This window comes from Myxocyprinus asiaticus, chromosome 16, assembly GCF_019703515.2.
Source record: "Myxocyprinus asiaticus isolate MX2 ecotype Aquarium Trade chromosome 16, UBuf_Myxa_2, whole genome shotgun sequence".
NCBI lineage: Eukaryota > Metazoa > Chordata > Actinopteri > Cypriniformes > Catostomidae > Myxocyprinus > Myxocyprinus asiaticus.
The window spans coordinates 12835310-12862715 of NC_059359.1; the positions used below are offsets into that span (position 1 = coordinate 12835310).

The 27406-nt window shown below is 38.1% G+C and overlaps 1 protein-coding gene across 1 annotated transcript in view; it reads left to right on the forward strand.

Moving 5' to 3' along the window:
- LOC127453749 (R-spondin-2-like) overlaps positions 1 to 27406 on the forward strand; it is an 89991-nt gene that overhangs the window by 16708 nt on the left and 45877 nt on the right. The window contains exon 2 of the mRNA XM_051720405.1: positions 24019 to 24207. Within this exon, the coding sequence (XP_051576365.1) occupies positions 24019 to 24207 (189 nt within the window). The remainder of the gene's footprint in view (positions 1 to 24018; positions 24208 to 27406) is intronic.

A 27406-nucleotide genomic window follows, 5' to 3' on the forward strand; every position in this document is an offset into this window, starting at 1 on the left:
CTCACACTTCCTGTAGCACTTGCCATAGATGTGGCTGTCTTGTCGGGCACTTCACATGCACCTTACAGTCTAGCTGATCCTACAAAAGCTCAATGGGGTTAAGATCCATAACACTCTTTTCCAATTATCTGTTGTCCAATATCTGTGTTTCTTTGCCCACTCTAACCTTTTCTTTTTGTTTTTCTGTTTCAAAAGTGGCTTTTTTTCCCATAAAGCCTGCACCCCTGAGTCTTCTCTTTGCTGTTGTACATGAAACTGGTGTTGAGCGGGTAGAATTCAATGAAGCTATCAGCTGAGGTCATGTGAGGGATCTATTTTTTTCAAAACATCTAGTTTTTGAAATTGATGACTTGGACCAAATAATAAAGAAAAGCAGACAATAAGTGCCCAACATAGATGGGAACAACTTCAATACTGTTTAAAAAGCATGCCAGGGTGATACCTCAAGAAGTTGGTTGAGAAAATGTCAAAAGTACATGTCTGCAAAATCTAGGCAAAGGGTGACTACTTTGAAGATGCTAAAATATAATACAGTTTTGATTTATTTTGGATTTTGTTTAGTCACAACATAATTCCCATAGTTCCATTTATGTTATTCCATAGTTTTGATGACTTTACTATTATTCTAAAATGTGAAAAAAAAAAAAAAAAAAAAAAATATATATATATATATATATATATATATATATATATATATATATATATATAATAAAGAATGAGTAAGTGTTTAAAAACTTTTGACCGGTAGTGTATATATATATATGTATATATATACTGTATATTGTTGTCTGTCTTAGCTGACAAATAGCGCCTCCCTGTCTACCAATCACTGTGGGCGATTTAAAAGAGTGCGCTAATACAGTTTTTCTCAACCGCTTTGGCTTATTTTTTTAAACAATCTTAACATTCTCTAAGTGCAACTGTCACAACTGTTTTATGGGATATCACAACTCTATTGCATGTATGCTAAATGTAGTAACTCACCCAAAACATTTAATTTATGCTTCAGAACCTATGTTATTGTGTCAGTAAATTGGCCAATGCCACCAAAATGATTTTTTATTTTTTTTTGTCATCATGTGAGCCGTACTGGTCAAAATGTTTAGATGTTTTTTCACCATGGCATTCAGCCCTGGAAATGTTTGTTATATACAAATTTCATTTTGTTCTACTTTTTTGTTGACACTGACTGCTTACTGTACAATACAAGAATGTCAGTTTTGTCTAGCTGAATGCTATTGTGTATCACACCGAGCGTTTTAGATACCGATTTCAACAGTAAAAGTTTACTGGGAAAAGTCAATACTGTACAACTGTAATACACAGAAAAAGGATATGCACATTCGTATGTATACAGTAAATTTATTTTTATAGCAATGTGTTACATGTAAACAGAAAATTTACATTTGCATGTCCATTGTTACACATTTCTTACATGTAAAGTCATATATAGTGAACAGAAAATTGCCACAAAATGACATCCATGAAAAAAAAAAAAAAAACAATGAAAAAACATTCCATGTCAACAATATTTATGAAATATACATGTATGTCTGACAGATTTTGATAATTGAATGGATCATTTTGCATGTGATGGCTCACAGGATGAAAGAATGTTTAGAAGTTGTGAAGAGTAAGACAGTTTCACTTTGAATCAACTCCTAGCTAGGAACTCTTTGGTAGTAATGGGCATTCCGGCTCTTTTCAGTGAGCTGGCTCGTTCGGCTCAGCTCACCAAAAAGAGCCGGCTCTTTTGGCTCCCAAACGGCTCTTTCTAAAAAAAAAAAATGTTTTGTATTTTTTCAAGTCAAACAGTTTGAGATAGTTTGACTATGATTGTTGTTAAAACATATGATAAAACATATCAAAGAAAAATAAATAACAATTTGCAAAACTGCAGCATCCCACAAATTGAAATAAATGTAAAAATGAAGGATGCTATTACACATGTGCATTTAAAATATAACTTTTTTTAATGTATATAAACAAAATGCATATAAATGTAACAATTCAAAACGAATACAATCTGAACAACATAATAAATTGGCTCTGCCCTCCCTCACGTATTTTTGGTTCATTGGTTGACACTGCGTGTCTGACAGGAACAACAGGTGAGGCTGCTAGTCTGAGCGGACAGTCAGAACAAATGTGTGTGCGCTTGAGCATTTAGGCCTATATTATTTTATTTCTCTTTTCGTTCTTTGAATTCGTTAATTCTATTCATTTAAATCTTTTGATTATTCATACCTTATTTTTTAAATATTTTTATAAATAGATTCGGCTCTTCTGATTTGCGAGCCAGCTCCCAACGTTCACCTACAAGAGCCGGCTCTTAGAGTCGACTCGTTCGCGAACGACCCATCACTACTCTTTGGCGAACTCCTAGTGGTAAGATAATAATCTTTGTGAATACAGGCCCAGCTTATTTAAAAAATCTGACAAAGCAAGAAAACTGTGTTTACATGAGATTTGAAATAATCACGTTATTCTCTGCTTTTGACGTCAAACCGTGAAGAGACATGTGCTCAACACGTGCACACATTGGATAAGCCGGTGAGAACACTGGTAAAGGTGTTTACATGCCATGTGAATTCGGTGTAATGGGCAAAAATCTACCCATCCCGTGTCAGCTGTTTTATGCTTACGCCGTTTATGACCTTACACCGATAAAGGAACACTGTTTATTGCGTTTACATGACCATGGGCATTGTCGGCTTATTCAGCATAATCATGTAAGAACCTACATATAAACGCACTCATTGATTGATCAAGTTTAGTTTCCTACTGGGAATCGAACCAGAAACCTTCTGCTTAAAGTTTCCCTTTTACCTTGTTTTAGGAGGTAAAAACATGTTTACAGTCTAGTGTTTAAACCTTTGAGCAGGATTGTCGTGATAAGCTATTTTAATAGTTGCTACTTAAAATGAGTGAGACAAGTCAGCACTGGCAAATTAAAGTGCATGATTATGAGTTAGTGGCCTTTGATTAGAGTCTAGTCAACTTGTGTTTGTCACACCTGTAACATCTCTCTGCAGACTAAAAAATCATGCCAAGGTATTAGCATGCTCGTCAGCAGGTTTGCCCCCTGGTCCCCCCTTTTTCTTGTGCCAACTGCAAGCAAACACCAACACCACTGAAAGCTGCCCAAGCTTACAGGATATGTTTAAAATTTAAGTCCACCAATTCAATCACAGAGATCCAATCTACAAAATCTATTGGCGCTTGCCATGTCTCGCGGGCCTGTATCACAGGAACACTCTCACTAAGCTAATAAGCCAGTGCAGCAAAACAAATGTGTTTGCTCAGACACATGGTGCAGAATCATCATAAGTAATGGGATTGCCCTAAATTGTAAACATATGCATACAGTACAGTCTGTTAAAGTAAACTGGAGGTGGGGGGAAAAACATGGATCCCGAAATCCTGACTATTTCCAGCTTCGAAATAGTTGGAGGTGCGGTCCAGCACATTTTCTGCTAAATTGGAGCAGAAATGTGCATGTAGAGCAAAATGTGCCTCTGCCATCCACCAGCACCTTGGCTCTGGTTTATTAATCTTTAGCAAAGTGTGACTTCCATATCCATGACGAATGAAGTTTGAATGCAACAAATGTGGTGGTTTGATGGAGTTTTCCATGTACTCTCTTCAATCATGTAGAACAATGTGGAGGTCTCAGGGGTCTGGCACCCTTTTTGTGGATGCTCTGAAAGTTTTATTGTATGGAATCCAGTGAAATAGGCAAGGGTTACTGGCACTGATTTGCCAATGTTGGCAGTACTGTTCAAATATTTGTATGCCTAGAGAAGATCAGACAAACAAGTGAAACCTTCAATGCTTGCAACAATTTCTGTAAAGCATAACTTTCAAAATCAAGCAGTTGAGGATAAAGACTGTAACTGATGTGGTTCGGTGCAAATCATTGTCTATGATCTCTTGTTCACACAATGGGGTCTATTTGATGTACTGTAGATTGCCCTCATAAAAGTGGAGGCTTTAAGAAGCCAATGGGTTTCAGTTTTTTAGGATCTGATTTCTCATTAACAGGTGTGAATTGAAAGCTTGTTTCTTTTCCGTGAATTGCAACCTGGTCTCATAGAAAAACATTACTATACTATACTATAACATTACTATATTCTACTGAAATGAACACTATAGGTGCTAAATGATCGTCATGATGCCACCGCGGATGGCTGCCTCGGTGTGGAGCTCCTCAGTTCTTTTGTTGTTTTTGTTTGTTTGTCCTGTGTTTAGTAATCTTTTTCCAGTCAGTTTTAACAGAGGCGAACTACTGTACATTTGACAGCATGTACCAGACAATCTTTCCCCGGTTTTTGAATATTCAGACGTTTTGCTAGACATTTTAGTTGGAGGCGTGGCTTTGTTGTTCAGGAGACGCAGGTGAGGAAGACGAGCCGGTGCGCTGGTCAAACTCCGTCGGCACGGATTTCGAACAGTGCTGCCGAGTATTCACTTAGCGAATCTCCGCTCTCTTCCTAACAAAACGGACAAACTACATCTCCTCACCCGCACAAACAAGGACTTTTCAACCTCTGCTACCTTGTGCTTCACAGAAACCTGGCTGAGTGAAGCCATTCCGGACAGTGCGTTACATCTGCCAGGCTTCCAGCTGTTCAGAGTGGATCGCACCACAGAGTTAACAGGGAAAACGAGAGGCGGTGGAACATGCTTTTATATCAATGAAAGTTGGTGTACAGATGTAACAGCGTTAAAGAGGATGTGCTGTCCTAATTTGGAAGCACTCTTTATTAACTGTAAGCCTTTCTACTCGCCGCGGGAGTTTCTCATTTATTCTGGTGAGTGTGTATATCGCGCCAAACGCGTGTTTGAACGCAGCGCTGCAACAGCTGGCTGATCAGATCACAGACATGGAACAACAATACCCGGACTCAGTTATTATTATTCTTGGGGATTTTAACAAAGCAAATCTCACACATGAACTGCCCAAATACAAACAGCACATCACATGCCCCACCAGAGACAGGAACATACTGGATGTTACACAACAATAAAGGAGGCATATTGGGACTCTCTGATCACTGTCTGGTTCATCTTCTTCCAACCTACAGGCAGAAATTAAAATCAACCAAGCCAGTAGTAAGGACTGTAAAGAGATGGACCAATGAAGCTGAGCGGGAACTACAAGCCTGCTTCGATTGCACAGGTTAGAGTGCTTTTGAGGCTGCAGCCACAGACCTGGACGAGCTCACAGATACTGTTACATAATATATCAGCTGTGAGGATATGTGCATTCCTACTAGGACTTATTTAAAGTTCAACAATGACAAACCGTGGTTTACAGCAGAGCTCAGGCAGCTTCGTCAGGCCAAAGAGGATGCTTACAGAGGTGGGGATAAAGTCTTGTACAATCAGGCCAGGAAAACACTGAACAGGGAAATCAGAGTGGCTAAAAGGAGATACTCTGAGAAGCTGAAAAATACGTTTTCGGCTAACGACCCTGCATCAGTGTGGAGTGGCATGAAACAACTCACAAATTACAGGACTCCTACGCCCAACCCTGTAGGGAACCAACAACTGGCTGATGACCTTAATGTGTTCTACTGCAGATTTGAAAGGCCCAATCTCACACCCCACACCTACTCTGATCTTCACTTCACACAAACACCAACACCTCCTGCAACCCCCCTCCTCCCCCCTCCTGCTACTCAACCTGCACTTAAGATCTGTGAAGATGATGTGAGCTGCGTCTTTCGATAACAAAAGACGAGGAAGGCTTCAGGCCCAGATGGCGTCTCACCAGTGTGTCTTCGATCCTGTGCTAACCAGCTGGCCTCCATCTTCACACAGATCTTCAATAGATCACTGGAGCAGTGTGAAGTCCCATGAAACCACAAATCACAGGACTTAATGACTACAGACCTGTCTCCCTGACGTCTGTGGTCATGAAATCATTTGAGAGACTGGTGTTGGCCCACCTGAAGGACATCACTGGACCCTTTCTAGATCCCCTTCAATTTGCTTATCTAGCAAACAGGTCTGTGGATGATGCAGTCAACATGGGATTGCATCATATCCTGCAACATCTGGACAGACCAGGGACATATGCAAGGATCCTTTTTGTGGACTTCAGTTCGGCTTTCAACACCATCATCCCAGCTATTCTCTGGACTAAACTACACCAACTCTCTGTTCACACATCTATCTGTCAGTGGATTACCAGCTTTCTGATGGACAAGCAGCAGCTTGTGAGACAGGGGAAACTCACTTCTAGCACCTGTACAATCAGCACTGGTGCCCCACAGGGATGTGTGCTTTCCCCACTACTCTTCTCCCTCTACACCAAAGACTGCATTGCCAAGGACCCCTCTGTCAAGCTCCTGAAGTTTGCAGATGACACCACTGTCATCGGCCTCATCCGAGATGACGATGAGTCTGCATACAGAAGGGAGGTTGAACAGCTCAAAATGGTGGAGATCATTGTGGACTTTAGGAGAAACACCCCAACACTAACCCCCCTCACCATTCTAAACAGCACTGTGGCAGCAGTGGAGTCATTCAGGTTCCTGGGCAATACCATCTCACAGGACCTGAAGTGGGAGACCCACATTGACTCCATTGTGAAAAAGGCCCTGCAGAGGTTGTACTTCCTTCGCCAGCTGAGGAAATTCAACCTGCCACAGGCACTGCTGATACAGTTTTACTCAGCAGTCATTGAGTCTGTCCTCTGCACTTCAATAACTGTCTGGTTTGGTTCAGCTATGAAATCAGACATCAGAAGACTACAAAGGACAGTTCGAACTGCTGAGAGGAATATTGGTTGCCCCCTGCCCCCCCCTTCAAGAACTATACACTTCCAGAGTGAGGAAAAAGGCTGGAAAATCACTCTAGACCCCACTCACCCTGCCCACTACCTTTTTGAACTGTTGCCTTCTGGCTGACGATTCAGAGCTCTGAGCACCAGAACCGTCAAGCACAGGAACAGTTTTTTCCCTCAGGCTATCCATCTCATGAACAGTTAAATTGCCCCATTGAGCAATAACTATGTGCAATACACAGTTTAGTCTTTTTTATATTTATCCAACACATCCAACCTCTTCTGCCATTTCATTCCTCTGAGAAAAAAAACAAACAAACAAAAAAAAAAAAACATTTGCACTGTACATAACAGATTTGTATTTGCACTGTACATAACAGATTGTATTAGATTTGCACTACCCATGTATATGTGTGTATGTATGGATATGTGTGTCTGTACATATGTGTATAATTAGTTTTATTTTTTATTATTATCTGTGTCTTGCTGCTGTTTTTGTATTGTTGTACACTGGAAGCTCCTGTCCCCAAGACAAATTCCTTGTATGTGTAAGCATACTTGGCAATAAAGCTGATTCTTCTGATACTGATAAAACAAGACTTTTATTTCCTTCCACCAAATCACGAGAAAAATTGGCAGATTATCAGTTCATAAACACTTACTTTTCGCCCTCTTTCCCACACAAATCTATACACAAAGCGATACATTTGAACATTTGCATTACATAACCAACTACATTTAGAAGCTTGTTTGTCTACAATTCAATTTTACAGTAGCTCAATTGATACAGAGTTACACTTGCAATGAAAAGAACTGGGGTATGAATCCTGAATAGAAAATAAGTTGACTCGTGAAGTGAAAGTGTCACAGAAGCATCACAAAATGTGGTTGCCTCAGCAAATGTGTTTTTCATGTCACATTTGCTTTTTATGACACAATCGGTTAGGTTTGGGGTTAAGGTTTAGGGTAGGGAGATGAGGTTTATTGAGTCAAAACTCCATAGAGCATTAAAAAACTCAAAAGCCTTATCTGTTTGGGAGAGTATTTAACTCGCTTTTAGTGCCACACAGTGGACATTTCACCTTGAAACTGCCATAATACACATCATGTAATATAATTTTGCCAAAATCTTGCCACAGTCATGAGAATTTTTATGACATTAAGCACATGAATTGTGTACTTTTTCCATTGAAATTATTCACAGTATCGTGCACTGTGTAAATAGCAACAAAAAGAATCTTCTTTTCACTAAGTGAAAATAGTGTTAGGTGCAAAGTGGTGCAAATAGTGGCAGATACTGTTTGTACCCCTTATTTAAATTAAAGCAAACAGAATAGAGGCATCCCACAGACACCATACACCAACCCCTGCTCCTAAACCTTTCCCTAACCTTCCCTTACAAAAATGAACTATGGTTTTACTACAGTATCCATAGTGTCACCATGGAATATTTTAGTAAAATCATAGTAACCACAAAATTAAACATGGTTACTATATTAACATCTTATTAGTAACACCATGGTTAATTGCATAAAAAATTATGTTTCCGGCAAAAAAGTTAGTTTCTTGGTACAACACACGACTGATTTCGAGCCGTGGGAGAGAGCATCCCCCCTCTCACCCGGATGAGGAAGGGAACATGTGCGATCGACAGACCCTGCCTCTTACCCAGATCATACCTTTCTCTCAACTGCCCGACCTTCACCGTGACCAAATCACTGCAAGGAAATCAACCTTTCTATTTATTTTTATTTATTATTATAAGTAGTAATAAAGGAAATATTAAGAGTGGAGATAGGAAAAAGTGTGCCAAAAGGCGGAAATCGAACCCTGGTTGGAAAAACACATTCATACTGCTGTCAGTTTGTCATACATTTCTGTGATTCCACCAGTCTGTTGGAGTGCAAATAGCACTGCGGCAGGTGCTATTTCCATTTTTTTTTTTTTTTTTAAGGGAAGAGAAAATACAAACTAATCCTGGGTTGCAATTCAAACTTTTTCTGATTTGAACTTCAACTTATCATGAGTATCATGATATAATCAAGGAATATTATAGGGATAATGTCACCCTGTGATGTCATAGGTATTTGCGAGTGTGTGAGAGATCATTGGGGGCTGTTGCCAATGTTGCACGAGTGTGTATTTGAGGTGGGGTTTGCCCTTTCTTCCTACCTTTGGCAGCCCAAGGCGATGCACGTCACGGTTATTTAAGAGTTGTCAAATGTATCTTAGACTGGCTTTTCTGTTGGATCGCAGTGTAATTACTGTTCATCAGTATTCAAAACAAATTCAGCCAAAGCTGAATTAAGGCAACACACTCCAACAATGCCATCATACCATGTGTTATGAGTTTGTGATTCGCATGAATAGAGGCCCAAGATTTTTGTGTTTACCTGAATGAACCACAGTCTCTCCCAAAAATCTGGGCAGAGTGAAACTAGCACAGAATATTGTTGGACAGATATTTAGTCCTCCCAAATGAATTTCATTTCGCAGATGTCTGTGGATGAATGTTTGTGTATGGATGAATGCCTTACCTGTCATTATAAACAGCATTTGAAGTTCCTTAGAGGTGATGTCTTCAGGGATGTGTCAGCTTTAGATGAGAGAGGAAAGAAAGTACTGCCTTTGCCACAGAACCTATAAATCCCAAAACTGGAGAGAAAGATTGAGAGAATAAGGGAGAGAAATGAAAACATGGCTAAGAACAAAATAACATCTTCAAAAGAGTAATGACCTTCCATTTTGCTCTCCAAACAAATCAAGGCATTTACCTCTCATCTGTTCATACGGATGCTTTTGTGTTCCCCCATGCAGCCTCATTCTTGGCTGACAGAAAAGGCAGATCCAGAGACAGTATGACCAGGCTATCTGTTGGCTCTTCTACACAAAACATAGCCACACTCTGGACAATTTGCAGAAATTGTCTTGTCCTCTGGTCAGACTGCATATGTAACTGGTCCTGCTCGACCCACTCAGAGAAGGATTCAAAGTGAGGTCTCCAGCATGGGAGGCGGGCATGCTAATTAGGAGGCTAAAGGCTACAGCCTCTTGCGTCAGTTGCTAATGCACCTCTTGAGGCCAGGGAAGTGAGGTGTACACATACAGCACAGCTATCACGTACCAGCTGGCTCCCTTTACACATACATTTCAAGTCCTTGTGGTATCTTTTGCACAGATGTTCAAAGAGGACAAAGGCCTTTGTAAATACAGTTGTTTAGGTTGTTTATAGATTGTTTAATGCATGATGAAAGAAGGAACTTGCATATTTTTGTTTTACAAAATATTTGTCCTGTGATCTCTGTGTAAACAATTTCGCTTTGTTATGGGAAAGAGGAGTTCAAAGAGAGGTGCACAGGTTGTCTAAAATCAGGGGAGTAAAACAATATAAAAAGTGGGGGTGGGGGTGGGGGGGGGGCATATAAAGTCATTTTACCGCTGTAATGTGACATATTACCAAGTGAAATATGATATTCCTTTAGAAAAGAAAAGTGAGGCAGGGATTAATTTAAACCACTGGGAATTGATAGGCACTTGAAAAGTAGTCTCTATGTGGTTGGAGGGGAGGGATTTAAAAACAAGAGGGCCCTAACGTGTGAGGCATCATTTTGCCATAAGAACAGGGACTTGGTTTTTAAAAACGTACATAGGGTGACTTTTGATTTCATGTTGACTTTGATCTTTGATAAGTAATGATAGCCTTTGGGACGAATGTATCCCTAAGATGTTGAATAATCCTACTTGGTCTCATAGAATCACATTACTTTACCTTCATTGAATGTATCATGGCAGTTTCCTGGTAAATTGAACACTAGTTCCGCTCTATCAACTACTTTTATACCCTTTCATTCAAATCACAATATAATGGCAGATTATCAGTACATAAACCCTTTAATTTCTCACCCTGTTCCTCACACAATGCTGTAATCACTTTTAATTACATTTACAAGTGCATTTGAGTGGGATTAAATTGGAAGATGGCTCATCAAATAGAGCGTTGCACTTGCAATGTAAAGGAACGGAGTCCTGAAGAACATGAGAGTCGACACGTGAGTAGAAAGTGTCATAGAAGCACCACAAAATGACATGGCTGCTTCAGCAATTGTGTTTTTTATGCCACGTTCGCTTTTTATGACATTATCGGTTAGGTTTAGGTTTAAGTTTTAGGGTAGGTTGATTTAAAATTTGATAGAGCATTTGCCCAAGATGTTGAATAATTTCCAAGAGAAGTACTGTATTATGAGTTGTATAGTGGAGCTAATAGAAAATAATGTTTTCTTCAATAACTTTGAAAAAGTCGATAAAAAATAATTATTTAGTTACACAATACACGCTTGTCATCATAAGTTACACTCCAGCAGGATAATGTGACAGACTTATGGTAAAGTTTAAAGCTCACAGCCAAATTAGGTTTATCCACTATAATTTATATAAAACTGGAAATTGTGCCAGACCGACACACTTGGATAATTAGTGTTCTAGAGTGACTTAAAAACATAGCCAGAGATGTTGTTTACATATATGAAAGCCACTCAGATCTTTCGGTTTTTCTTGGATGGCCTTTTATTATTCAAACAACAAGGACAAATTTCTGCATGAACAAGATGCCAGACTAACCCACCAACATCAACATTATGGCTTTGATTCTTTTTTTTAATTATTATTATTTTTCTATGTTATAGAAAAGGTCTTTATGAGACAGGAAACGATATGGAGAAGTGGGAGAAATGGGATTAGGAAACAATGTTGTAGTACTTGAGACCGGACTCGGCCTCGAGTCCGAGTCCAAGACCATATTTTCATGGTCTTGGTCTTGTCATGGACTTGTGAGCAATTTGACTTGGTCTTGACTCAAACTTGAACAAGTGTGGACTCGGACTTAACCCCATGTCCAGTCGAGTCCCTTTTCTAAAAATATATAGTGAAAGCTTTGACTTATTTGACAAACATGTTTGACTGACAATAACAGAGATCTTCACATTTGTCCCCCATTTCAGTCTGTTGTGTAGAATCAGAACTAGTGATGCCCAGTTCACAAATAAATAATTCAATTAAGTCGGTTCTTTTCAGTAAATTGGCCAAACAGGTTAGCAAAAAGGTCTGAATCGATTGGCTATTCAGTCCAATTAGTTCGAACTAATATCTCACTGAATAATTTGCAGCAGATTCTCACTCATTAAAACAACATCGGGATATTTTAGAAAATTTAAAAAACAAACTGTGTCTTGTTATTGCATCCATCTATTCTGTTTTTGAGTTGTTTTTCTATGTAAACATGCTAAACGGATGTCTTTGACCATTGCATTATATATCGCTGTGTTTTTGGCATCTCGTGTAGGAGCACCACAATTTTTTAAAGTTCTTTTGTCAAAAAAAACTTTTTAAAGTTCTTTTGTCTTTTGTTAAAAAGAACATCATCTGTTAAAAACATGTCACAAGACACCTGTGTTATACTCTATTCCCTGATAGCACACGTACAACACCCAGACGTCTATTTGATGTGTGTGTTTACATCTGGAAGACGTCTATTTTACGTTCTTTGCTCATCTGCAATCCATCTATAAGATGTATGTCAATAAGTATATGTCGGATGTAAATAAGACATTCAGCAAATGTCTTTGAGAAGTTTATGATTAAAAATGATTGTAAATGTGATCTTTTTAAGATGTTTAGCAGTTGTTAGATGCTTTCCAGGTGAAAAGATCTAAAAAAGACATCTCGGAGGCATACGTGTGCTTACTGGGTTCGTTGCACTGCATTGGTTTGAATGGCCTCTAGTCTTTTAGAAATGCTTTAGCCATTAATTACATGAATGCTACACATACTAAAGAAAATGTAAAAATACTTCTCTCAATCTCATCAGAACTGAATGGTTTCTGAAAAAAAACAAAAAAAAGTTTTTGTGTACAGGCAAATGTAAGTAGAAATTCTTTGAGGAATTGTTAACAAATTGAATGTAAATGTTTATATTCATTTTCGGCATAAACATTATCATATTTAATACATTATTGTTTGGTTTTCAGGCCCATTTTAGTTATAGTACAGCAATACTCTTTTTTTTTAAGCAGAAATGTTTACTTGACTTGAATGAAGCTTGTAGTTTGTATCGCTACGATAAACCACAGGAACTTTGAACCTTTAATTTGAGTTTTTCACTGACATTTTGTTAACACTGACTTGTCGTAATTGTAATACCAATTTGTTCACTTAACCTACGATGTGTCATTTATTTAATTCAATGTATTTTATTTTCAACTGGCAATATTGTGTAACCAACATAAGCTTAAGAAAATGATAAATTAGTTTTAATTTATTTTTGCGCCTAGATTCTTATAAAGTATCTATACATTTAATGAATTCATTAAAAAAAACTCTTGTCTTAGACTCAGCCTTTACCGGTCTCGGTATCGACTTGGCCCTCTCCGGTCTTGGTCTTGACTCAGACTCAACCCTTTTCTGGTCTCGGTCTTGACTTGAACTAAACCTACTCCGGTCTCGGACTGGACTTGGACTCGAATGAGCTGGTCTTGACTACAACACTGTTAGGAAATGACATAAGCCTGACTCAAACTCAGATTACTTGTATCAAAACACACCTTACACCTATTATTTCTGTTAAGCTCAAGTTTAAGTTTATATCAAGTCGAATGCATAATATGAACTGTGGCCCATTGATGCACTTTTTCTTGTTTGTTTCCCATCCTGGGTCACAGTGTCTGTTTAAATTTGAAGCCCCGTTTTGACAGTGATATTGGAAAGACATCATATTTTCTGGTTTAGAGCTTGAATTCGATCCCCTGGATGAATTGATAAAAATATGATGTGAAATATAAGACTCCAGTCATAGCTACAGGTATAAATCAGCTGGCGGTAAAAAGATTTCCATAAAATGTGGAAGCTCTGGTCCCTCTAGGGTGGCTCTTGGACACCCCTGCCCTAGACGCACCAAATCCCAGCCTCCTTTTTTACATGCCTGTGGTCGGAGCTGGGAAAGCCGTCTTCAGACAGGCTACTGTTCCAAAAATCTTGAGTAAGGCAAAAATCTCCCAAGCCATCAGCTGTGCCGTCTCTTCTTCTTTCCATTTATAATTACTGGTCCAGGGAGAGCAGGGTCACATCAGTGTGCACTATGGATACAGGCCTGACTATCATGTCATACAATTGATAACAAGCAAAACACAACCCCGTCAAATGCAAGTGAATCCTCACATGTGCGATAAGACTTGCACAACTTCTCAGAAACTAGGTGGCCTAAAAGGTAGTCGACAGGTCAATGTTAATATCATGTAAAAGAACCGAAATACGCAATGCAGCATGAGTGGTCCACGCATTTGAGATGATGCGGGTGAGATATGCAAATGCAGATATATCCACTGTCAGATTCATTTTGCTTGTATTGTCATAAACACTCACTTTCAGTTTCTGATATCGAAATTCTGACTTTGAACATTTCAATATAATTCAGTCTCAGATGTCAGTAGCTCCAACACAGTTCGCTTAACACAATTATTAAATGGAGAACGTACCATTTTCACTTTATTTTCAATAAAATATATTTTGAGCATAATTCAAAATATATTTGCATTTAATTACGCACAAATAAACACAATTTGTGGACAGGGGAATTTTCCTCCTGCCATCTCCATTTAGAAAAGCACAACTGAAGTCATATGATCCATGACTAAATGACAGAAACTCAATGCGTCGATAAGTGGCAGAACTAATTGACTAGTTGGGTAGTCGGTGCAACCCCTAATGTGCAATGAAGTGCACAGTCTACCCAATGATTGCACTTTTCATTGGGCAGATTGTGCTGATGTTGTTTGGATGATCGATTGACTGACGCAATCATTCATGAATAATTGTGTTGTTCAAGCTCACGTTGACAGCAGCCGTTAGAGAAATCATTTACTGCCATAAGGTCTTTTCCGCTGAAAAGGCCCTTACAGTTGGATGAAAGAAATAGCACCCTCATGATTAAGGATGAGGGGAAATGGATTGTGATATTTCCATACCAACCTCAATTAAGAAAATTCACTAAGGGAAATGTGCTGATAGTTTTGAGCTTTTTGAAGTTCCAACCTCATGCCTGTCCTGGTTTCCTTCGCTCTCTACATTATGATCGCAATCAGGTCTGATTTTTACCAATTTAGGATGAATGTCAGGCTTCTATAAACATGTTCAAACTGTATACCATATGTCTTTATATGCACTGTGTGGTTGGGTAAAAATGTGTCCATATAATTTCTTCATCATAAGAACACTGACGTCATGGAACATAAAACATGCTACACAACAATGCATTTTTTTTTTTAACCATGAAAACAGCCCAGTGATAAACCTTTGTATAAAGAAAAACAAAACAAAATAAAAAAGCCTGTAAATATTCCCTAGTTATGTCGACATTAGCTGTGCTTGAGGTGCCTCAAATCAATTGTGTTATACTTACAGAGATTTCTGTTCCCTTGAAACATCCGTTTTGTTGTAACAGATTATGCAATGTAAAATTAACATCTGTACATAACATAAACAGTGATTGTCAGATTCTTAAAAAGCATCTAATTTGACAGCACTACCAAGAAATATAATTACCAATATTTAATTACCAATAATTAGCCAAATATGACTGAACAACCTCTCTCCTTTCTTTTTTTTATTAGATTTTTTTATGTATTTTATATGGTTACTTCTTCAAACTGAAGAAAAGATCAGAAAAAAGGGAAAGGGAAAAAGGTCAGTGAAATTCAGTCGAATGCAGGACATAGGCCTCCTGTCTCCAACAGTTCTTTGAATGATATTTTATGAAGAATTGTGGTGGGTCGTCTAGTTAGGGCTGTTACACTATCTCTGATTGTGATATTTAAAACTTGGCTCCAATCAATAGCCATGTCTCTGGTTTGCAGCTATTGTGTGCGCCCAAGGACATATTCCTGTAAAGGGTACACTAAGGAGCTTACATTAAGAGACCTTTATTGTGGAACGGTATGGTCATTACTGGCTCCTTTGTCTTCTACCAGCAACATGATCCGGCTCGGAGTCAATGTGGTTTTGGGCTTTCAACGGCTGTCTAAACTCAACATACAGGAGTTGAGCTTTGAGTCAAATCACTGTGCTAATCACATTTAAAATGGTTTGTTCTGCAAGAATGTCAGGGCTTGCTAAAGGCACAGTAATGACAGTTTTTTTGGTCAGTGAAATTTTTATGTATCAATGAAAATATCTTTGACAGTTCTACAATGGCACACGTTTAAACGATCAACACAGCACTTTTCAGTAAACTTGCTGTGGTGGTGTAGTGGTTAAAACTCAAGTCTGGTAAATTGTAAGGTTGTTGGTTCAATCCCTGTGAGGTGCAAGCCATGAGAGAGCCCTTGAGCATGGCACTGAACCTCAGGTAACTCTAGGGGGCAGGGGTGGACTTGCCCTCGGGAGCACTGGGTGTTTTCCTGATGGGCCACTGGGTAATTTGGGCCAGGCTGCTGCCTTGCAAGTACCAGCCTGTCCTATAGGTGGTAGTGAATGAGTTGAACCAGTTCACCAAATTGTTTGAAACTTTTCACCAAATTGAGTCAACACTGATCCACAAGTTTCTTTTGCAACTCACGCGTCAACAGTACATTGAGTCGATCACAGCAGTTCGCGAGTCACCAGTACACTGAACTGAGAATTGCCTCTTTCGGACATAATACTGAGAACTGCTGATCCATGAGTAGCTGAAGAACATGCGTGAACTGAGGACTTGAATGATGGGGTGAAACTTTTTAGTTGAGAGATGTAAACAAATTTTACTATTGAGTATTGTGCATGCAAGTTATATCTGAAGTTGTGATGAGCTGGAACATGGTTTGTGTGAAAAAGGATGAGTTGATTAAAACTAGTTTAATCACTTTATATGCGTTAGATGTGTAGAACATCCGTGTTTGTATATCAGTGTCAGTATTGGGTGCTTTAGGTGCAAACATTTTGTGTTGTAAGATCACTTAATGAAACACTGATGACAATAAACACACTTATTATTATAACTTAATTAAATAAAATGTAATAATCAGCAATATGCGCTTACATATGGCTTTATTGAATGTGTTTGTGCGCGTATTCTATGATGCTGGCATATTAGCATTATGTATATGTTATGACGTCATTACGCAATGACGTAAATTAACTGGTGAATCGTTTTTTTGAACCAGTTAATTGAAACGAATGGTCCTAAATAACCGGTTTGCAGAAAAGAATCGGACTTCCCATCACTAATAGGCGGCCGCCCTGTGCTCCAGCATGGCCGCGCGGAACCCATAATGAGTGAGAATTCAATAAAGTTAGTAAGGTCAAAACAATGCAATAGCTTTTCTTTTGAAATCATGCAATGACCTTTATTTTGGAATCACTTACACAGTGGCATGGATTCACTCACATGGACTTCATTATTTGACATACAAATCACAATAATGGTGACAACCAAAAACAACATATTAAGTATAAGATGAGCTCTAAATAATCACAAAATGACAAATAATTGCAAGTTACAACAAATACAATAACAGCAGCATAAATAAAATTGGCTAACAGAAAAGCTATGAGCAGTACATTGTCATTTGCATAATTTATTCATACTGCAAGGTATTAATGGGAGAAGAAGTGCAGCTTGCTGAATAATGCTCACACCTGATAAAAATGCAGAAAATAAATCATGAAAAATATTACTTTGTGGCTATTTGAGTCTTTGAGGCTTACTTTGTTTAAAGGATAGCAGAAACAGTGCTTTTCAATGCATAGGGCTTTTCACTTTTTCTCAAGAATAATCTGGGGAAGGAACTAAAACAGATGTTAAGATACAACAGACTCACATATGAGCAGTTAATCTGCAAAATATCTGCAAAGATCTACACTTTAAGAGGTATGTTTATTTTATTTTTTACATATATTTATATTTGTTTATTTTTATGTATGTACATATTCAGGCCAACTTTGTTTTCACTGATTTTTTAAAAATAAAAATTTACACATCATTATGTGGGTAATTGACATGACATTTTAAGCATTGTCATCAGTGTCCTGCTGTGTGACACTTTCTTCATCTAATTCAGGGGTCGGGAACCTATGGCTCACGAGCCACAAGTGGCTCTTTTTTAAAAATCAAGTGGCTCGCCTGGTGTCTCACCATTCATCAACACATGATCGTTTAAAACTTTCTAGAGATCATTTTCCTGCAGAAAGTGTGGGTGCGATTGCAAAGCTTGAAGTCAGTGACACTGTTTTGAATTCCTTTCTCCCGAATTTGTCATACAGCCTACTCCTGGTGAACAAGGTTTGAAATTAACACCCGCCAAATGCAGATTTTTCATGCGGAGTATTTTGCTGATGTACCAGCCACTGTGGAAGGCGACCTGTAAGACTTCTCAGAGTGATATATTACAAGAAATTAGACACAAAGACGCGCGTTTGACGAAACGTGTGATTATATTTCGAAAAACAGACGAAATTAAAGCCGCCGATGCGCGTCTGATTTGATATGTGTGCGCAGTGAGCTCTGCTGTTCACGAGTGCAATGAAAGTGCTTCTCCAAGACATGCACATGCATAGAGTTCTGGGCCTCGTTTGCCAATAACTATTGATCTTAGCTGTTAAGAGCATTTTCTACGAGCGATTGTATGAACGTTCGTTATTTTTTATGTGCGCCAAGAGTGTGAAATAGCACATGCCACTCTCCAAATGCGGCAAGTCTCAATCCAGCTCGCGAGCTCCTCGTTCAAATGCTGGTATTTCATGCGCAAGTAATTTTGCTCATCTACCCACAACAGGTGGGTGACCTGTAAGACGTCTCAGAGTGACACATGACAAGAAATGCTGTTAGTCAAAAAGAAACACACTTTATTATATTTTTAAGAACAGACAAAAGAAAAGCCGTCAATGCTCGTGTCTGATTTGCTGTTTGTTCAGAAGTGTGCAAGGGGACCCTGTCTCATGGAACAAGCGCATGTAAAGAGTTATCACCTTTTTCTCTGTTTCATTCGACTGAAAGCTGTTTGCAAGAATAATGTCATCTATGAGCAGAGGTGGGTAGAGTAGCCAAAAACTGTACTCAAGTAAAAGTACAATTACTTTAAAAAAAATAATTACTCAAGTAGAAGTAAAAGTACTAACATAAATAATTACTTGAGTAAGAGTAAGAAAGTATCCAATTAAAAGAGTACTCAAGTAGTGAGTAACTCGTTACTTTAACAAATGACATAATGAACGCTTACTCCCCTATATTCCATTACATAATACACATTTAACATGTATTACAGAATTATTATTATTATTAATGGAAATTCTGTCATCATTCACCATCATGTTGTTCCAAACCCGTATGACTTTCTTTCTTCCATGCAACACAATAAGGAGATATTAGACAGAATTTTTGCCTGAGTCAATATTTACTTTCAGTGAATGTTTTTTTTTTCTCCATATTTTGAAAGTGAATGTTGACTGAGACTGTCTGTCTCTAACATTCTGTCTAACATCTTCTGTGTTCCATATAATACAAAGCGTCACACTGGTTTGGAACATCATGAGGGTAGGGAAATTATGACAGAATATTAAATTATGGCTGAGCTATCACTTTAGAGAGCTAGTTTACCCAAAAATGAAAATTCTCTCATCATTTACTTACCCTCATGCCTTCCCAGATGTGTATGACTTCCTTTCATCTGCAGAACACAAATTAAAATTTTTAGAAGAATATTTTAGCTCTGTAGGCCAAAATGCTGATGCTCCAAAAAGCACATAAAGGCAGTATAAAAGTAATCCATAAGACTCCAGTGGTTAAATCCATATCTTCTGAAGTGATATGATAGGTATGGGTGAGAAACAGATCAATATTTGTCATTTTTTGCTAGACAGCAGGGGGCTACATGCAGAGAAGTATGTGAATCACCAAAAACACAAGAAGAAGAATGTGAAAGTGATCTGTTTCTCATCCACACCTATCACATTGCTTCTGAAGATATTGATTTAACCACTGGAGTCTTATGGATTACTTTTATGCTGACTTATTTGATTTTGTTTTAGCTTTAAAATGTTGCCACCCATTCACTTGCATTGTATGGACCAAAAGAGCTGAGAAATTCTTCTAAAAATCTTCATTTGAGTTCAGCAGATGAAAGAAAGACACACATCTGGGGTGGCATGGGGGTGAGTAAATAATGAAAATTGTAATTTTTGGGTGAACTGTCCCTTTAAGCGCTCTTGTTAGATCTGGATGAATTTGTCAATAAGAGAGGTTTGGAAACATTTCTAGTAATTATTGCAGTGAAAACGTGAAAATGTCCCACAAGGACATTATATATAATGATGAAATATAAACCAAAGCAAGATCATGTTTTATTAATGCCTACTTTTGCTATTTCATAGCTTTTAAAGTCCTGTGTGGATTCTTATTTCAGTGTAGTTACAGTTTTCAGTGTTGAAAGAATTTAAATCATTAGTTCTGTACAGCAGTACCGCCGCTCTCTAAATGCAGAGTACGCAGCCTAGTGCGTAGGGCACCAACCCCTGGTTGTGGAACACTCGCTGTGTCTGAAACCGCCCCCTATTCACTATATAGTGCACTATTTTGGGTGTCTGCCATTTTGTAGGAGGTCTGAATTCTGAGTGAGTCACACGTTCCCTACTTTTGTTCACTCATTATTACCCACAATGCACTCTAATTTCGAGTGCACATTTGATGTACTCTCGACGATGGTTAATTGCCCTCAATCCACCACGGGGAAGATGTACGAGCTGAGAGTTTACTGCTTCCTTCACTCCTGTTATGTTTTATTTCATGCTGAATGTAGTAAATTACTTTTTGACAAATCATTACTTGATTAAAATAACATAATAACATATAGAGAGGCAAAACATACATATACATTTTAAAATGAACTCTTTATTTGATAAAATGTGTTTACTCTTTATATTAACACACAGTATATATTAAAAATGACAAACAGAATGAAGATTTATTGTATTAATATATTATTTAATAAGAATAACAAGTAAGGCCCAAGTATTTTAAAATTTCATATGTGACGTTGTTTCTGCAACAGCCCTAGAACTCACTCATTTCATTCACTTACTGCTGAGATATAGTGCACTCACTGCCATTCACTATATAGGAAATAGTGAATGAGTGAACGATTTCGGACACAGCCAGTCTCTCTTCGCCATATGATCGCCTCACGCCCGCACATCTCTCACGCACTGTGCACATGCAGAAATTCTGTCTGTTCACGCTCCAGTTGTCAATCACGCGAACGGCAGATCAAAAGGCGTTTATGTAAACTTAACTTGGATGTTTACATGGATTTATAGTTAATCCGCCTGAAGTAGCTGTGATAGGTTCCAGTACCCCCGCAAGTGCGTGGGGTAAATGCGTAAATACTGCTTGTGACATGCGGGACGTGGAACAAAGCGCACTGATATATCGCTGCACTGATTTAAAAATGTACACATAAAAACTGATGTCATAAGAGCCCAGTTACAGAATCACCTGAAAAAGACCATCTCATTAGGTTTAGAGCCAAAACTTACCTCAGCGTGCTGCCTTAAGTTGGAGCTCTGATTTTAATCTTGAAATATCAGGTTGTCTTGGTGATAAATGAAGGCACTGCATGACGAAACTGTTTTTTTCACTGTGCGGAGCGAAGAAAGTGTTTCACTTTGAAGAGCTTGATGCTGAAGCAGTGATTGAGTGACAGTCTGTGACAGTGGCTCAGTGCGCGCAGCTGTTTGAACTTCCGCTCTTGTAAATGACAAAGTGGTGTTGTAGTGGACTAAAGCACAGAACTAGTAAGTGGAAGGTTGTTGGTTCAATCCCCACAGCCACCACCATTGTGTCCTTGAGCAAGGCACTTAACTCCAGGTTGCTCCAGGGGAATTGTCCCTGTAATAAGGGCACTGTAATTTGCTTTGGATAAAAGCATCAACATAAATGTAAAAGTCCCATTCAATAATCTCTCAATAAATTACACATTAATTCAGATTAAACCCAGTAATGTAACAACAGGAATGCCACCCATTGTAAAGAAGTAAAAGTAAAAAAAAATCATTAGAAATTTACTTCAGTGAGAGTAAAAAGTACCCACTTTTAAACCTAATCTAAAAGTATTTTTTTTTTCAAGAAGTTACTCAAGTAAATGTAACGGAGTAAATGTAGCGCGTTACTACCCACCTCTGTCCATGAGAATGCAGCAAATGATCTCCGATCATCTCGTGAGTTGCTGTGAGTTTTAGTTTGTTTTATTTCCACGGAGCAGTTCGCTCTTACACATTGCAAACGCAACTCTGTAGGTTCAGTAATATATACAGGTATCTTTGTATTAAAGAAAAAAAGATGAAAGTGATTAAATCATAAAGTAATACAAGACACGTTCACCTTGAACCTAAAATTGAGTTCTATTTTCTTTTCTTTAGGCAGCATTAACTGTATTACCAAAACACAATACAAACACATTCAATAAGAACACACATTTGGCAGCATTTTTTTGGGAACACAAGGGAATTTATTAGGCTTATTTATTATGGTGATTAATATAATTATCTTTAGCCTACATTTGTAATTGTCTTTAGGTCTTAATTTGTAGGCTATTAGTAATTTTCCAATTTGTTGTTGACGGATGCTTGCGTGATAGCAAATGGGGCTGTTGGAGATGGTAAATGTTTGGATTTGGGGAGGTGGTTATATATAAGGTTTTTTAATCACTTTGTTATTTTAATTGCATTTTTTGTTTCGTTTAAAGTGCAATTTGAATTTTGAAATGTCTTTTAAGTTTTTCGTATGTAATTTTTAAAGCAAAATCAATAAAGCAAAAATATTCATCGACCCTTGGCAGGGGGGTTGACCATATAATTGAATATTGCAACATTTTATAGGCGATTATCATTAAAATAGTTTTTTACATGTCGCCCAGACCAAAAGGAAAGTTAAATTTTTGATGGACAATTGTAAAATTATGTAATTTTATGGAGACCCGCACAAACACGTGTACTCAATTTCATATTGCAACTTGTTACCTATACATTTTTGCACATTATTTTGTTTTTTGTGTTTTTGAGTAGTCTATGGGCAATATAAACATTTTATTTTATTGAAAAATGTTGTTTTTGAAAATAGTAAATTACTTGTTTTTCTTTCGAAAAAATGCATCAACCAAAAATTAAAAAATTGTCTCCTTAGTGAAAAAAGGTTTCCGACCCCTGATCTAACTATTTTAAACAACATTTTATGATATTGTATAGCTATATACTGTATACATATATAATATATTATTATTGTACTTGTTGTTTCCCTAACCTCATATTAACTAAGACAATAGTATATTTGCACTTCTGGAAAAAAAGTTGAAAGGTGATTAAGATCTTTAAAATTTTTGAAGAAATGCTGACTTGTCACGTCACCTAAAATACACACTTTCCCTTGTACTTTCATGTACATTTTAACCTAACATCTATATGTTGGGGAAAAAAAAGAGTTTTCGGACATGTTATTTGTCTGCACTCTAAAGTGCTTATATTTAGCGCTTTCTCTAAAAATCACATTTACAGTGGTTTTATATGTTTTAAAGTTATGACAATTTTGCACTGGTGGGGCCCGTTGTCATGACTAGCAGTCAATAGAATTTTTTTTTTTTTACACAAAAATCTGAAATTGAGCCAGAAAATGAAATCAATGAGCCGGTGTGTTATGGTTTGGTGTGTTGCAGGCCGGGTTTGGTGGGCCCCTCTGGGCCAGAAAGTCCAGGGCCACTTTTTAGTCCCAGTCCACCCCTGCTAAGGGGGACTGTCATTGTAATAAGTGTAAGTTGCTTTGGATAAAAACCATGTTGAAAAGACCAGCACTGCTAGTTAACTGCATACAGTATGTTGTGTTTTGGATGCTGGTCTAAAGCATGGGATATTGGTGTGCTGGTGGCCCTAACAGAATTCTTAACTAGCTTAAAAGGCCAAGTTGGTTTCCAGCATTTTTTGCTGGTGAAAAATGTGGCTATGCTGGTCTACCAGCTTGAACTAGCTGGGACCATGGAAATTCATGCTGATCTTAGTTGGCTTTTTTAGCAAGGAAAGTATATGCTAAATGGCTTCTAACTGCTCATGTCTTGTTGGTCATGATGTAACTATATTACTTGTGCCAAGTGTCCATTGAGTATTATTTGGTGTTACTAATTTGTAAAACCTGTGTCTTTTTGTGTCTTGCTTTATTGCAGCTAGCTATGGAGCATACCCAATCTGCAAAGGCTGCTCAGTGTGTTCGAAAGACAACGGGTGTATGAACTGCCAACCAAAGCTGTTCCTGTTTCTACGAAGGGAGAGGATGAGGCAGTACGGGGAGTGTCTCCACGCCTGTCCGTCAGGCTACTATGGCATGCGAGGAACAGAGATTAACATGTGCTCCAGTAAGATCCCTACCTCCACAATCACTATTTACAGTCCAAGTTCACATGTACACACAAGCATATCCACATGCTTCCTGTTCGTATCACAGGTGTATAGATGTTATTGCACAAACAGGTATATTTAGCTTGGATTTGATTTTAAGCTTAGCTCTGCAGGCAATATTATGCCTACTACTAATATTAGGACTGTTTGATTAAACTGACAAAAATCCTGTTGGCAAGTTGGACATACAGCAATACAGTCATCTCAATAGATTTTAGCATTTCTCTATTCTAAATTCCTCATGTTATTCTAAACCTGTATGACCTTCTTCCGTGGAACACAAAATACAATTTTAGGCAAAAAGAAAGCCTCAGTCACTGTTCACTGTCATTGGACCTTTTTTTTTAAAATATATATATATATATATATATATATATATATATATATATATATATATACATACATTGAAAGTGAATTGTGACTGAGGCGGTCAGTCTCTAAAATTCTGCCTAACCTTTCCTTTTGTGTTCCACGGAAGACAAAAAGCCATACAGCGTTGGAACAAGAACCTCATATAGGTTTGGAACAACATGAGAATTTAGATTTTGGGGTGAACTATCCCTTTAAGGAAAGGGATTTTAAGTGAGTGCCCATATGATTTGTAAATACAATTAAATATAATTTCCATATTTTTCAGGTGTTATTATTGGTTTAAAATCAACATGAAATAAAAAAAAAAATTACCCTATATACTTTCTTAAAACACATTTGTGCAATTATGTACACAATTAATCTGTATGAACAACCACTTTTTAACAATCCAATCAGTTGCTAATGGATAAAATCAGGCCCTGCGCTACATTTTCTTTTTCTTTTTTTTTCTCATTGAATATCCAATTTTCTATTTTGGAAATATGTCACATTACAAAAGTAAAATGGGTCATGAATGCTGTTTCTTGTTGACTTTAATGGCTGTCTGACACATGTTGCCAAAGATAATTTTGGTCCCTTAACTTGAATCAGATTTTCAGATTGAATTCAGTATATCAAACACTAATGAAGTAAGAAAATTCTCATAGCTGTCTGTAAAGAGCTAAACAAACATCCTATTAGAATAATGCCTCCCTTGTCCCTTCATTTCTTGTATTTTGTATCCTTATTTTAACATTTGATCCGGGCCTGAGACTCTCTGGACCTTTGAGGTTACAGTAAGTGAAAAGCCTGAGGTGTTGGCTGAATGCTTCATGTGAAAACAGAACTCTAGCTCTTGGGGTTATTAGAGCCAAACTCCTAACATACAGGCTGAAACAAGGCCTCAAAGGAACGTGTCAAGACCTACGACTATAACGTCAATAACCCAGACAAAGTACAGACACCCCTGCATAAAAACCTGTTCGGTCTCACTCAACAAACTCAATACAGATTTATATGCCAATTTTATCATAACTTTAAGGGGATTGCCTAAACATCCAATTGACCATAAACTGACTATCAATTAACTCTAGTGACCATTCTAGAACTTCCATATTCTAACACAGTCATCAAAGAGCTCAGAAGGGGCCCCCAAGTAAATACGTGTTACGAAGGAGAAAGCTCTTGTTTTCTGATTCCTGTGTCCTCCAACCATCCCTTGTTCTGGTTGAATTTTGATTCTAAATGATACTGATATGTGGCCAGTTAATCTGGATTCCTCTCAGAGAGAACTTCTCCCAGAACAAACCTCACATTGTCACGTACCATCAAATCTCAGCGCAAAGCCCACTTTGAAGTGATAAGAGTTTCAGTCACGACTTTGTAATCCAGCTTCGCATTTGACCCTCCTCCTTAAATTGCACTCTTTCTGTCATCTTCGCTAAGCTGTTCATGTCCAACAGTCATAATGGGATGTTCTATCAGAGTTAGTGCAAGAACTAATAATTGGGTCACTGGAAGCAATTTTGAGGACAACTCATTCACTTTGCTCTCTCTTGCATGGGTTCTCCATACAACCACCACACTTCCCTGAAATGGCGGATTACAAGAAGTTGTTGTTTTTTAAAAACAGGCTCTGCAGTCACTTAAGCAGAAGCTGCCTATCATTAAACCCAGTGTGTTTGTGTGTGTGAGATACTATCTGCTTTAAGAATGCTTTGCAGAATTTTCAGGACTGAACAAAATCAAAGGCAAAGAGGAGAAAGGTTTGCACTCCACCAGTGACTCTTCCATTGGAGCCATGGGGTGGGGTTGTGCTTTTTGAAATCCATGCAAGCAGATTGCATGCCACTACACTGAAGAATCCGAGCTACCTCTGGCGAGTCTCATATCCATGACCCATCCCTACAACATTGCATTGCACACAAGTAGAAAGAGGGCTAGATGCAGCTGCTCACTTTTCCCTTCTGTAGGAGGATGAGCCAAGTTTAGGGAGCTGCAGCCTACCACTGAAGCTATCCAGATAAAGACAGAGTGAAGGAAGGAGATAAATGCTGGAAAGGGAGCTCAAAATGAGAGAGAAATGGTGGGCTGGCACCATCAGTTTTTCCACAGGGTTGTCAAGTGAAAGCTCTCTACCTCATTCATCTCAAACCCTCTTTGTTCCTCCTTGATGATTCCCTACACATCTTCAGTCATTCTGGTGTCATCACACTGCAGCCCCTCACACTTTTTCTCTCGGGAAACATAACCAGACACATGCACAGAAGGCTCAAGGCTGCACATGAATAAGGATCTAAACTGCAAACAGAGAGGTTTGGTCAGCTATAACTTTTCCAGCAGTCATCAAGGTACTTATCAGCTTACCATCGGAGGGCAGGTCATTTGCTTTTATGGGCTACACAGTGGCAGGAAAGCCTTGCATGAGCTTGTAGAATTGAGATGAGTATTAATGTTAATATTTAAATGACTTCATGAAATATTCTTCAGATGATTGACAGTACATACAGTAGCTTCTCCACTGTCAGACTCTTTAGAATAAAACATATTGTCCCTAAATGATCTTCTGCAACTCCCTTGGTGTGTATATCAGTAAGTGAAGTTCCCTCTTCTCTTTTTACTCCCATGGAAACCCCTTTTTAAGAAGGTTTTTGATTGCAAATGTCCTGGAAGTAAGATTCAAGTATCACAGCTCATCCAGGACTAGTATACATGCTACATGAGGGACAACTTGTATTTTCTTCAGTAAATGTAAAAATCTTTTTATTATTGTTGTTTTTATTATTATTATGTACTGTAAAGTGA